This window comes from Danio rerio, chromosome 2, assembly GCF_052040795.2.
Source record: "Danio rerio strain M-AB ecotype USA chromosome 2, GRCz13ab, whole genome shotgun sequence".
NCBI lineage: Eukaryota > Metazoa > Chordata > Actinopteri > Cypriniformes > Danionidae > Danio > Danio rerio.
In genome coordinates, this window is record NC_141022.1 from 10,527,762 (window position 1) to 10,543,115 (window position 15,354).

At 36.3% G+C, this 15,354-nt stretch overlaps 1 protein-coding gene across 16 annotated transcripts in view; it reads right to left on the reverse strand.

Annotated features, from left to right (window-relative positions):
* The window catches only part of abi1b (abl interactor 1b), a 56,132-nt gene that overhangs the window by 27,567 nt on the left and 13,211 nt on the right, over positions 1 to 15,354 (reverse strand). For 10 of the 16 annotated variants that reach the window (XR_015477952.1, XR_015477953.1, XR_015477951.1 and 7 more), the window contains 2 exon segments: positions 8,418 to 8,585; positions 3,348 to 3,524 (listed from right to left, as the gene is read on the reverse strand). Coding sequence is in view for 4 of the 16 variants with exons in the window: in XM_087240095.1 (XP_087096221.1) it covers positions 3,348 to 3,524; positions 8,418 to 8,585 (345 nt within the window). In the remaining 12 variants the exon portion in view is untranslated. 16 annotated transcript variants of the gene reach the window in all.

Below are 15,354 nucleotides of genomic sequence, written 5' to 3' on the forward strand. Positions count from 1 at the left end.
GCACTGGTTTTGTTTAGATGTCCTACTATTACTATAATCACAACAACATAGTTACTGATAACAAAGGAGAGATGTTTGATCGTCTGGAAGCATCAGACAGGGTTTGACTGACAAAGAAAGAGAAACATTTGACGATTTAAGAGTCCTAATTACTGATCCAGCGCAAGGGCAGCCTGCAGGCCCTTCACTCAGCCCAGGGCAAAAGCCCAGCAAACCCCAGAGAAATCAGCACGAATCTAATGAAGCATTTAAAACAGGTTTTTGGGGGTGAGCTGCTGGCTCAAATCACACACACAGAGGCTGACAAGGTTGTGAAACAATGTTGACACTGCTATAGCAACACGCTTTCCAAACCAATCATGGTATTATCCTATAAAAAAAAAAGGCATAACAGACAGATAAAGGTCAGAGTAAAAATGCTAAGACGTGTTTCTTAATTACATCTGGGGTCAGATAGTGACAATCTAATGTGATAACATCGGTCAGAGAGCCCGGAGAGCAGGCTGATGTCATTATAACAGCTCAGAGCTGCCACTGATGGACATGAATAATTTAATAATATGAATATAGTGAGGGAAACCCGAGAGGGGTCTACAGCACACGCACAAATCACACATGCACAAGCACACACATGTGCGCGCACACAAACGCACACTCTGTAGTGCATGACGGATCAATTTTGTATTCGTTTGTTGATTCTCTCTTTTGAATGCTGTTATCTCCAGCAGTCAGATGTGGTTTGTGCATAATTTTTTAGGCTTTGCATTAAAAAACAACAACATTTGAATTCAGATTAAGTCCTGGTTGTAAAAATTGAATTATTTGGTGAACAGTAACAAAAACAAGGTAGTAAGAACTATGCACCAATCCTGATACTTGGATCGGATATCAGTTCCATACCACATTTCTTTGCTGGATTGGGTATCGGCCAGCTAATACCGATGCAAATCTGATCTTGCGCGTGTGCTATATTCTATGTCATTTATAAACCAACAAAAGCCATGAAGGTAGCCTATATTATAAGGGCCTAGAAAGTTGACATCATTCGCTATGGTTTTTGATGATGCCTGACTCACATTTACAGATGAAAATCCGATCTACCTGCTTACATTGCAGACACGAGGACACAAATCCAATTCATATCGGACACATTTCCGCATGTAAACAAGGCCTGAATCTGATTTGAGTAAATCGGAATCCATGTGATTTTTTGCTGCTTACATGTACATGGGCCATATCCGATCTGTGTCACTTGAAACATGCAGTGTAAATGCAGAATAAAGGCTTTCTTTATTCTATTGTATATTAACAAGTCCTTATATTATAAGCCCTCCTGAATTATTAGTCCCCTGGTATAAATTTCTTTCCCTCAATTAAATTCTTTTCAACATATTTTTAAATGTAATAGTTTTAATAATTTATTTCTAATAACTGATTTCTCTCATCTTTGCCATGATGACAGCAGATAATATTTTACTAGATATTTTCAAGATACCAGTATTCACATTAAAGTGACATTTAGAGCAAGGTTTCTGCTGGTTAAATCTAAGATTTTTTTTGCAACATAAAAGACCATTATGAATGAAATTTTAGACCTGAACAATGCTAAGAATTAGTTTTGAATATCCCAATTAGAAAGAAATTTTTACTTTTTTTTTATTTTAAAAAAATGTAATGTAATTAATAATACAATAATAATATTTTGTAATTATCAAATATATCCATACACAAACCCTGTAACCCTTACCAAGATTAGAACAAAACAGAGCTATCAATTACTTCAGTCTACAATAGTAATAATTTAATAATACAAAAATATAGGTCAGGTCAGTATCCTCATCAGTAAATAAATAGAGGACCTTTAAGCAAATGTCACTGTAAGGAAAGTAATTAACTGCTATTTTAAAATAAAAAATTGAAAGTTTATTGAGATGGTTTGTTGGTGATTACATGGGCATCAGTGGCCAGATTAAAGTAAGATTTATCCTGGACAATAAATCAATGTATGCATTATATAACCCACTTATTTTATGTGCGAGTTATTGTGTTGAAATTTGGGGGAATACATATAAATCTAATTTAAGATCCTTATGTACAATGCAGAAAAAAGTCATTAGACTGATGGAAAATGAGGGGTATTTGGAGCATACAAATCCTTTATTTTTTTAATTGAAGATTATTAAGTTCAATAATTTGGTTCAATTCAAAACAGCACAATTTAGGTTTAAAGCTAAGAGAAAATTACTTCCGAAATGCATATAAATTTAAAAAAAAAAAAAAAAACCAAATAAATAAAAATAAAACAAGGGGAATAAAATCTCAGAGAAAAACTAAAGTTTAGGAGATTGAAAACAAGGACAGCTTTAAAAAGTTTGTGTATGTCTGTATGTGGTGTGAAATTATGGAACAGTCTAGATCAGATTCTCAAACAATGTCAGGATATTAATCAATTTAAAAAGTTGTATAATTATAAATTATTAAAGGAATATATTGAAAAACATAGGAGATCAAGGATAACAAAAAAAATGTATGATGAAATTTCAATTAATGGCTGTTTGCAGTACTATGCATTTTTTGGGTCCATGTTATAAAATGTAAATGTGTAAATGGAATCAAACATATAATACGTCAAAGATACTAAAATGATAAAATATGTCTCATGCAAAGTTCATAAGTCCCATGTAAAAAGAAGAGATAAGTAAAATGAGAAATAAGTTTAAGTAAAAGACGAATGATGAGTGTAGTAATGGGGTGGGAAAAAAACAAGCTTGTGCTTCATCCTGATCCATTTTAGACCATGTTGAAATGTATTTTTCGTTAAAGAATTATTATGTAAGATATTTCTGTTCGAAAATAAAAAAATCGAATCAAATCAGAATGGGCAGCTATACATAAACAAAAGAAAATTTAGACCTGTTCAAAAAAGATTTAAGACCTACAACACAACATTTCACTAGATTTAAGACCCCGTGGAAACCCTGTTAAAAGCTTATCTAGGTTAATTAGGGTAATTAGGCAAGTTAGGGTAATTAGTCAAATCATTGTATATAACGATGGTTTGTTCAGAAGACAAAGAAAAAAAAGAAAAAAATTAATAACTGCTTTTATTCTAGCCGAAATAAAACAAATAAGGCTTTCTCCAGAAGAAAAAAATACTTTACTTGTTTCGTAAGCTCAAAAAATGCATAATATTAAATCTAACAGAGAAAGCCTAGCAGGTTATATTTCTGGATGAAACTGGTTATTTATAATTGACTCAAAAACCCTAAAGCTAAGTATGAACAATAGTAATGGTGACGTTCCCATTAGCAAACATCAAAATGTTGACATCAAAATGACCAACTTACTTTAACACCGTGACCCACATCATCCAGCAGGGTGTAATCTATGGGCTTCCTGATGTAGCGCACGGGTCGCTCCATGTTGCCCGGGGCGATGATCTTGTGGGTCCGAGACGTGTTTTTGTTGGTGGTGAGAATCCCGATCTCTCGTCTGGCGACTTTCTCTTTATGAATGTCCACAGTCTACAAGATGAGAATCGTTGTGAGTAATCATAGTCTATTACACCCATGAAATTAATCAATTGTATTTTCAATACTCATACTTGGTCACTATCCTTCACACCATTAGGTTCTTTCTCAGTTGTCAGAAAGTTTGTAATAACCTACAAAAATATATGTATGATATTTATGATTATCACAGATTCTTTTATATATTTTAATAAGTACAGGTCAGAATAAGTATGTTGTTTTATTTATTCAGTCATTTTCTTTTTGCTTTAGTCCCTTTATTAATCAGGGGTCGCCACAGCAGAATGAATCGCCAGCTTATACAGCATATGTTTTCCCTTCCAACACAACCCTTGAAAATACCCATACACTCTTGCATTCACATACATACACTACGGCCAATTTAGCTTATTCAATTGACCTATACCGCATGTCTTTAGATCATGATGGAAACCGACGCAAACACAGGGAGAACATGCAAACTCCACGCAAAATGCCAACCCAGTCGAGGCTCAAACCGGCGACCTTTTTGCTGTGAGGCAATTGTGCTACGCCCTGTGCCACCCTATGTTGTTTCATTTTTCGAAAAACATATCGTGTACAATGAATTACGGCTAGACTGTAAATTTCCAAATCAAAAAATACAGCAACAACATGTTCTTTCCCGATCAACCCATCTCTGAAATAGGTTTCCAATCGAATTAACTGATCCATGTGCTCTTTCCACGTTTAAATCCACACTGGTAGTGAGTTAATTGTTTATTTGACTCCAGAATCCAGACAAGACGGTTGTTTTTAATATGTATTCATTAGAATAAACGTCTTTACCATTTCATTGTGAGTGCAGTGGCTGATATCTAGATGTTTCTGTCATGATGCGTTCGGTGCAGACAGTCAAATTGCTTGGCACTGGAATCTGGTCATGTTGAGTGTTGTTGGGATACGGTGTTGGCTTGATTCACCCGTTGGGTGAACCGAGCACTCTGATTGGTTATTCAGCAAAAATGTGTGAGGCTGACATAAGTAAATAATTCAAGTTAGAGCTGCACGATTCTGGCTAAAATGAGAATCACGATCTTTTTGCTTAAAAAAAAAAAGATCACGATTTTCTCACGATTCTGTAGATGTAAAATAAAGGTATGGTAAAAACAAACATCAATAATAATATTATGTGTAGGTCTACTGGTTTTTATAAATAATTCTATTCGACTTATAATAATTCTGATGTTGAATTATTATGTTTGAGATATATCAGCTTGCAATCTGTCATATTAGACAAATTTATTCACTGGTAAAATTAGAGATTTGCCATTAATAGATTATATTCAACAATATATAGGCTAGAGTAGTTATACTGACATTGTAAACATTTTTTTTCATGCACAACTGTGGGTTCGCTATGAAAGAAAAAAACATATCAAATGCTTGTCATAATCATAACTCTAAAATGCGATATGACCATTTGAATGAAGTGCACACTTTCGATTTCATTTTGACTGCTTAGTGCTTGTTCATACTTCGCGCGCGGCTCCCAAACGATCACTCTGTGCCACAAACAGAATATTATTTACAACTGTATTACCTGTTACTCGCAACATATGCAGCTTCTGTTCACTAAAGTAGACGCGCGTGTCCATCATTAAGTAGAGCGCGTCTACTTCCCTCTTTGTGATAACAGCTCACGGTCAGCAGCTCATGTCACGTGTGATTTCCCGGCCGCGAAAACATCATTATATGAAGACAAAAATGAAATTTTTAGGTGAATTATACCTTATAAATACATTATGTGACTCATTCAACATCATTTGGAGGTGTCAATGTCACTGAGCAACGTGTAAATGTGAAACAATGAAAAGACTCGTGCAGCCGCCTTTTCTTCTCTCCTGAACTTGAAAATATGATTGGCAGAATCGTAGAAATGCTGTATTAAGATCGTCTAGGGGGTCGAATCGAGATCGCGATCTTTTAACGATTAATTGTGCAGCTCTAATTCAAGTCAAGGAGGAACACAAAGAGGCCGGCTGCAATTTCACTAAACGATACGGATTATTAGATTATCAAAAAATATTTCAAATCCCTCCGTAGTTAGTGAAAATTTTGCTTTGTGTGCACGTCAAAGGTTTCGGTCTCCAGCTGCCACCCACAGGTGCGGAAAGACACTTCCTCCCACGAAGGCACAATCGGCTAATGTCTGTTTGGTGTGTTCACGGACAGCTTTTCAGTTCCGACGGATCCAGATGTGAGCATACCTGCCAAGTTTTGTTTGTGAAATTACAGGATACCGAGGGATGGGGGTGGAGACTGTAACGAAGTTCAGGACCTGGTAGGGAGAAGCCTGTATGGGAGTTTTCTAGGAGAGATACCAAAACGGGAGGGTTGTGGGAGATGGGTGTGAAATACGGCAGACTCACAGAAAAAACAGGAGTGCTGGCAGGTATGAATGTGAGCCAACGTGAGGTAACAACACAGTTGGGTTTCGTCTGCACTAGTTGTTTGCAGATGGCTTGTTGTGTCTTGGCGTTTACTGTACTGTTTTAGAAATAAAGTAATTGAACAGTCAGTAGCGTCTGAAGAGGAAAACCCTTTGCAAAACTTTCTTGCATGGATGTCTAGACACCAATCACTGCCTCAAAGCCCGAGTGGTCATTTTTTACATAATCTGCCAAAAGACAAGTGGTGGAAAACTAGTTTGTAGGAGCCTTTTAACTTCAGTAGAAGGCAAATCATTAGATCTAGATTCCATTAAGGATGTGAAAATCTACTCTAGCACATGATAGAGGAGCAGGATCTATTATAACCCCTCAATAAACACACTCCATCCTCCACTTTGAATGAAAAAAAAAAAGCTCTGATGCTTTGTTCAAAAGGCGATGCATCTACAGAGCAGACTAAAAGTGTCTGAGATGCCCTTTACAAATCACGGCTTATAATATAAGTAATCTTTCATTGGTTATGACTGCGTTTGGGCTCTTGTTATTATGGCACGTCAGCCATTAGGATTATTTAATTTCCAACACATTTATGGTAGTTAATCACCATCTGCATAATCCATTGTCTAGTCCATGTAAAACTAATTATTAATGCATATTACATAAATAAGTGATGGCAGTCAGGAACAGGAGAGTGTGTGGGGTTAACTTCACATTTAATAAGCAAAGCACTGTACATTTAACAAGCACTCATGACTCACAGGGCAAAGCAGCAAGAAAGTCATAATGTAATATTGTTATAGTCATACAGTATGTAAGCATATTGGTAGCCAAGTTAATTTTGAAATGTAATATAAAAAGGTAATGTATTCATTTATTTATTTAAATTTGCATTCAGGTAGACATTAAGGCCCAATCCCAATTCTACCCCTTAGCCCTTACCCCTCGTTTTGCGCGTGCATGCCAAGGGGTAGGCTTGTCCCAATTCTCTTTAGCTTGAAGGCATAGGACTAAGGGGAAGGGGTGAATAGCCCTTCGAACGAAGATTTTTCAGGACCATACTTGAAACCAAGGGAGGGGTAAGAACAATTCCCAGAATACAACTGCCACAAAGGCAGTATTGCTGAACCCGGAAGTAATGAGATCCACAAATTAGTATTTTTTGTCATAATTATGAATTTTTACGACAAACAAACACATGTTTTAATAAATTCACAATCGGGTTCGTGTTTTACCATCATGCTTTAAAAAAAAAAATGTATGCTAAATTTTATGATCTATAATCCCTATTAATAACTCCTGTACAGCAGTCACACAGCATTCTGACACTCGAATACCCTGTCAGTAATGTCTAATGGCTGTCAATTGGCATTTTACAGTGTTTGCTGCTATATTGATAATGTTGTTTTTGGTGTGTTTACATTGACGAATATGGCCAATGTGTAAATACACAGTACAGTTACGATCTTATTGCCACATTAGATCGTTATGATAACATACTATAAGCCTTCAGTGATTTCCTGAAGATAAATACTAATAAAAAACACAACTGGAATAACTACAGCAGTCACCATCGTCTGATCTCACATGAAGCATCAGATTGCGAGGACATATGATGACGTGTGCAGGTGGTGTAGTGCTGTCCAAATTCCTAAGGGTACATTTTGAAGCCCTTCCCCTTAACCCTCGGATGTAAGGGCCAGGGAAAGGGGTAGGGGTACAAAAATAGAATTGTGATTGGGCCTAACTTGACAAAAGACAAAGTGTGAACCAAAGCTAATCGATAACCGATGTCAGATTGAACAACAGTGAAGAAAACGTTAGAAAAAGTTTGAAGTTTGACATCACCCAATCTTGACAGTTTCACTATCGCGCGTCCTGACATTATACTTCACAGCAAACAAACAATCTGTAGCAATAATATTACAGATTTGGCGTTCCTATTGGTTCTCTGTTTAATGCTTGTCACAGCTGAAGTTACACTCAGGGAAATCTGTCTGAAATCTTCTGACACTGCCAGAACTTGACAGGAAATTTCGATTGCAACGCTGATTAATTGGCTGTCGGTCAAACCATTGTCAAACTAATGACCAAAGACCACAAATTTTAGCCTCAGATCTCAAAAATCTTCTAAGATTTCCCAAGTTTGTCTCAGATAGAAGCACACGGAAATGACCCAGAATTTACTCATATATTTGTGAATGATTCATGAATGACTGCCAGGGATTTAATAGTCATTATTTTACATAGTTATTGCATTTGTTTTAGATTTTTAACCAGCAAATATATATTTAATTTTTACTAAGCATATTTTAATTGTGTCACTTTATAACATAAAAATTATATATTGTGTGGAGTGCTGTATCATATATAGAACCACATGCCAATCTATTACACATGTATAAAAATCATGCAAATTTGCCCCTGCATTTTTTCCTATGTAATTCAATGTTGTTGTTTTTAAGTGTTCAGGACTAACCTGAGAGATATGGTTGATGGAGGACTCCATCCTGCGCAGCTGTGAAGCCTGAATATCCAACAGCTGCAGCACATTGTTGGCTAAGGCATTGATCTGATAGGCCACGCTCGCCAGGGACTGGGTGGTGTAGGCTTTGGTCTCCTCGAGGGCTTTCCTCTTGTCTTGTGCCTAAGCAAAATAGGAAAAAAAAAACTAAGTAGTTAGTTCAAACATAAAATAAATACCCTGTCATTGACTTACCCTTATGTCATTCCAAGCCTTTATTACTTTTTTTTTTTTTTGCAAAACACAAAAGTATATTTTGAGGAAATGTAAAAGCCACAGTTTTGTTGATCATTCAATTCTATAGTTTAAAAAGATTATAAAGGAATTTAGGAAATGTAGTTTTAAACCAATCATGCAGTGCAACTAATAATTTTTTAAAGCCTCAATTAACAACAATTCTGTTTTCAGAAAACATATAGGGCTCTGTTTTGATGGTGCATGCGCAAAGTGCAAAGCACAGGGCGCAAAAGCATTCAGGGTGCCGCAAGATCTAAAAGGGTTGATCTTATTTTCTTAATGAGTTATAGGTGTGTTTTGAGAATAAACCAATCAAAGTCTCATCTCCCATTCCCTTTAAGAGTCAGTTGCATCGTGCCATGGTGCATTTGCTATTTACATGATGTAAAGTAAGTGTAAGTGGAAAAACTGAGCATTTCACTCGCAAGAAAACAGTTAAACAGAGCATCTACAGCTTGAGAATGAGAGATAAATTATTACCTTTCCCTTTCGCTCTTGTGGATAGGGAAACCTTTTACAAACAGACATCCATTAACCTAAAAATAATTAATTTAGTTTGTTAAGCACAAGTATTTGTTTCAAAACTATTTCTAAATTCAGTTCTAATTTCCAGCAAACGAATAAATGGACAATAATAATGAAGTGTCGTCAAAATACTGAGCTATATCCTAATACACATGCTGTGCCCCATTGGGTCTAAAACCTGACAGTTGGACAAATCTAAGCTTGTTTTTAATAAAACAAATATAAATATGGATATAATATATAATACTGCTAATAATAATAACATTATACAAAAGCAAATTGTTATGAATGAACTGAAAAAGCCTCCCGAGATGAAGAAGGCATGAAGGCAGTAGTTTTTTTAATTTATGTAGGCTAGAAAATAATATGTTTTGAAATTTTTTAATCCTTTATATTTATATCTTATATATATTCTTATTATATCCTATATATATCCTTAATATTTTAATTCTCTTTTAAGATATTTGTGTTTTGCTCTACATCTTGTGTGTATTAAGCGGTGTGTAAGCGAGGCGCACAACTAACGCGCTCTGCGCTGGACAACAGAATGGCTTTGTCCTGGTCTATTGAAAAATCTATTATAGTTTCTCAAAATATTAACACGTCTCCCTTTTTAGACCAGAATGCCTTTGGGCGCACATATAAGCGCAAATGCATTTGCTATTTAAACAGCGTGGTGAAAACGTCAAAACGACTCTTGCGCCAAGCTGAAACTAGCAAACAACAATTGCGTCACACCTTGTGCCACATTGCGCTGAGTGTATGATAGGGCCCAATCATTTTATAAGAACAAACTCATTTAATTGTTTAAATATAAAAAGTGTTGAGCAAATTGACCAATTCCAATACAGCTTTCTTGAAAAAAAAAAAAAAAAAATATATATATATATATATATATATATATATATATATATTTTGTTGTTTAAACCAGAGAAACAAATAGAACATAAATAAATGAACAAGATGTTTATTGCCTTTAGCACAGGCTGAAATATCTGCAAGAGTCAACCACTGCACTTTAAATCCACTCCAAACCAAGATGCTTTACATTAGCTTAGGCGTTATTGATTTAAATTAGTTAATTTATAAAAAATAAAAAATAAAAAATAAATAATAATAATTTAGCTGAAAGAGAAAAACAGCAAAAAAATATTTGTAGAAAAAATATAAATGCTGTGCTACAATGCCGAGCAGTGTTCAGCACGCTGGTTTACCCTCCCTCCGACTGTAGTCACTGTGTAGAGAGAAGCAGATTTCATACCAGGCACAAGAGACTTCGTTGCTGCGTCGACCAAAGCGTAAAAGCAGTGGAGCCCACTGTCACTTGGCTTTCACGCGCACCAAGGTCAAAGTTCAAAATAGCTCAATATCTCATGTACATGTATATTTATGCATGAAATGCTCATGCTCACCAGGAAAGCACAGTCTGCTTAAATGATATGCCTGAGCCAATAGAACATTTCTATGTAGTATACTTAGTACACAACATAGAAATAAGTTGTTTCTGATGCTTGCAATAGTACTGCTGTGCTGCCATGGCAACACTGGTAAAACGATGCCTCTCGACTCGTTCACGGTCAATAAAATATTTATTTTGTTGGCTTGTTATATTCAAATATAACAGGTCTATGGCAGGGTACTGGAAAGGAGTATTGGGCCGATGGTTGAACCTAGGATCGAGGAACAATGCGGTTTTGTTCAGGCCGTGGTACACTGGACCAGCTCTATACCCTCACCGGGGTGCTGAAGGGTTCATGGGAGTACACCCAACCAGTCCACATATGTTTTGTGGACTTGGAGAAGGCATTCAACTGTTTCCATTGAGGCATTCTGTTGAGGGTGCTCTGGGAATATGGGGTCAGATGCACTCTGTTAAGCACCATCTTGTCCTAGTATGAACAGAGGAGGAGTTTGGTTCGCATTGCCAGTAATCAGTCAGACTTGTTTCCAGTGCATGTTGGACTCCAGCTGCCTTTTGTCATCAATTCTGTTCAAAGTTTTTATGGACAGAATTTCAAAGTGCAGCCTTTGGCTGGAGAGGTTCTGGTTTGGAGACCACAGGATTTCATATCTGTTATTCGCAGACAATGTTGTTCTGTTGGCTTCATCGAACATGGACCTTCAGCATGCACTGGGGCGGTTTGCTGCTGAGTGTGACGCAGCTGGGATGAGAATCAGCACCTCCAAGTCCAAGACCATGCTGCTCCACCGGAAAAAGGTGTTTGCCATCTCCAAGTTGGAGGAAAATTCTTACACTGGGTGGAGGAGTTCAAGTATGTTGGGGTTTTGTTTACGAGTAAGAGACGGATGGAGCATGAGAGTGACTGGCGGCAGCAGCAGTAATGCAGTCAATGTACCGGTCCGTTGTGGTAAAGAAGGAGCTGAGCCGAAAGACAAAGCTTTCGATTTACCAGTCAATCTACGTTTCTACTCTCACCTATGGTCATGAGCTTTAGGTCATGACCAAAAGGACAAGATCTCAGATAGAAACAGCCAAAATGAGTTTCCTTCGCAGGGTGGCAGGGCGCACCCTTATGGATGGGGATAGGAGCTCTGTCACCCGGGTCAAGCTCAGTAGAACCGCTGCTCCTCCACATCAAGAGAAGTCAGCTGAGATGGCTCGGGCATCGGTTTCAGATGCCTCCTGGACGCCTAGCTAGGGAGGTGTTCCAGGCATGTCCCACTGGAAGGAGGCCCCAGGGAAGACCCAGGACACACTGAAGGGACTACTTTCTCAGCTAGCCTGGGAACACCTCGGGATCCCCCTCGGAGGAGCTGAAGTAAGTGTCTGAGGAGAGGGAAGACTGGAGTTCTCTTTTAAGACTGCTGAGATACATTTTAAATATCTAGCCAGATTATTTTATAATATTCAGCAAAACATTAAATAATTATTAAAAAGCATTTTTGGTTTTCGAAGTGCATACAAAATTTTCCATTTTGGCCCAGAATTTTTCCTTTCAGTGCATCCCTAATGAAAATGTCAGAAATGGACTAAATTTAAAAGAGAATTCTAATTCCTTGCCTGTCAAACAGTGCATCTCTAAAAACATTGATGAACAACATTAAAAATCCTACACAGAAGATCAAGAACACATTTCATTTGAGAGAACTAATGAGGTTCATTCTTGTCTTTAATGTGTTTGTAATAATAACTTTGAAAATATTAAATAACTTTGCTCTCCCACTTGCAAGCATTGTGCCAAAAAGTGAACCCCTGACAGATAATACATCCCCACGTTCATCAGTGTAAGGTAAAATAGGGATTAGGTGTGGGGGTAGGGTTAGGTTTAGGAGGTGTGGTTGGGATTAGGTAATCAGGTGGTGAATTCAGCAATGAGGTCCATAATTTGGTAGGGGTGCAATTTACAGCACAACATCAGACCAAACAAACGCACCTTCATAGGAAGTCTAATAACTCGTACACCATTATAGGCTGTATTATAAAACAAATTTCACATTTCACTAAATATACATACTGTGCATAAGTTTTAGGCCAACGTAAAATCTGTTGTTTTACTGATGGTATAATGAAATGCATGTGACCCCTTACCACAAAGCCAGTCATAAGTGTAAATGTTTGTCAATTTTTTTTAAGTATTTCATTTATACAGGGCGACTAAATTCACTTTCAGTTAAGATAGGAGTTAGGTTAGAGCTTGAATTGTTTTGGTTTAATTATTTAAGACAGTGGTTCTCAAACTTTTTTCATCAAGTACCACCACAAAAAAAAAGTCCCTTTAAGTACCACCATAATGACCAGTATTGAAACACAGTAGTGTAGTAGGCCTAATTAAGCAGCTACAGCTCTGCACAGTTTAAAAACATGGCAGATTAATAACTATTATTAATAATATTTATTAATATAGGCCATTTTAAACCTTTTAAATAGTTTGAACATTAACACTACTGTGCTTATATGTAAAAAAATATATATAATAAATAAATAAATAAAAATAAAAAATATAAAAATGTCAACGTTTAAATTAAAATGTATTTTAAAACTTTATTAAAAATGGTAGGCTACTGTTCTTAAAAAGTTTTTTAAAATCTCTTGTACTTAAATGTAGTGTTAACCTATAGTATCCTATTTATTAAAGCCTGGAAATGCTGCTTGGACCTCATAAGTATAGGCTGTATGTCATCATACTCATATATGAGCCATTTTTGCTAAAAATTTTTTATATGTTTTGCATGTAGATACGACATATTGGATTACTCTGCATACCACTAGAAGGCAGCCCACGTACCACAGTTAGAGAACCACTGGTTTAAGACATGTGAAAGACAGTGTTGTGGAGAGGCTGTTTGTCCTGGTTTGGGCTGCAGTGTTGTTAGCAATATTGTGGAATTGTGAATGTTGAAAAGTACAGATAGGTTTTAATCCTATATGATATTCCTTCTGACTTCAGTGGTAGCAGTTTCAATTTTTTAGCATGATGATGATCCGTTAATTATTGTGAAATCCTATTTGGAGAAAGAAAACAGCTTAGAGAAACACAGTGGTGAATTGGCCTTCACAGGGTCCAGACCTGAATATTATAGAGGAGGTGTGCTCAACTCTGTTCCTGGAGATCTACCTTCCCACAGATTTCAGCTCCAACCTTGAACAAACACACCTGAACCAATTAATTTGGACCTGAACAGCACTTGATAATTATAGGCAGGTGTGTTTGATATAGATTGCAACTAAAATCTGGAGACAGGTAGATCTCTAGGAACAGGTTGGTCGACCCTGTTATAGAGGCTCAATGAAATCACCTGGACAGAAAAACAAAGATATGACACTTCAAAGATCTTTGCACACTGAAGTTCAAAATTTTCGCATGCGTTTTTTTTTTTTTTTTGTATACATAAGCAGAAAATTCAACACGTAAACACACCGAGTCCGATGCATATTAATCAATCTATTAGGGCTGTGCAATTAATCGAAAATCCGATTTCGATTTTGGCTTCTAACGATTATGACAAACCATTAATCGAGATAAATGATTATTGCATTATATACCGCTCCTTTCCAGTTGTACACGTGTTGCTCTTAAAAGCGTGAAAGACCACATGGTCGCGCACACACACACAGTCGGAAGCATGCGGTCAGCATTCGATCTCATTCGCAAACTGAGACGAGCAGAGAACACACACGTCATCTTAACATGAGCGCTTTAATAGTCAAATAGGTGGCAAAACGCGGTGTTAAGTGATTTTTTATATTAACCCTCATTTGTGTATTAAACTAATGAGTTGAGAATAAAAAAAAAACGTGAAAGCGAAACCATTAAAGTGACAGTGCGCGATTACTGCTGCCGCCTGTTTTTATCATTAATCAAAACAAAAAAAATCCCTCACTGCACTGGACTTTTGTAGCTAAAGTGTTTTTCTTACAGTAAAGGTGCTTAAAGCACAGTTTGTTTCATATTTTTATTCTATTGTATTCATTTCTCTTTTCTTTGCAGGGTGGAAAATAATATATGCAGTTGAAGTCAAAATTTTTAGCCCTCCTGAATATTAGCAACCCTTTTCCTCCCTAATTTCTGTTTAATGGAAAGAAGATTTCTAAACATAATAGTTTTAATAACTCGTTTCTAATAAATGATTTATTTTAACTTTGCTATGATGACAGCACACAATATTTGACTAGATATTTTTCAAAATACAAGCATTCATATTCAAAGTGTGATTCAAAGGCTTAATTAGGGTACATAGGCAGTTCATTGTATAACAGTAGTTTCTTCTGCAGAGTCCAGACAATAAAAAATATATTGCTTAAGGGGACTAATATTATAGACCTTAAAGTGGGTTTCAAAATATTTAAACCTGCTTTTATTCTTGCCAAAATAAAACAAATAAGCTTTTCTCCAGAAGAAAAAATATTAGAGGAATTACTGTAAAAATTCCTTGTTCTGTTAAACATCATTTGGGAAATATTTATTTCAAAAAAATTCTCAGGAGCGCTAATAATTTTGACTTCACCTGATAATCGTTTTGAATAATCGTGATTACAATCATGACCAAAATAACCGCGATGATGATTTTTACCAAAATCGAGCAGCTCTACAATTCATTACGAGAAAAGCAATGATACTTTGTATTTCTCTTTTCTCCAAAGTGGAAAAAGAAAGAGGAATAAGCTACA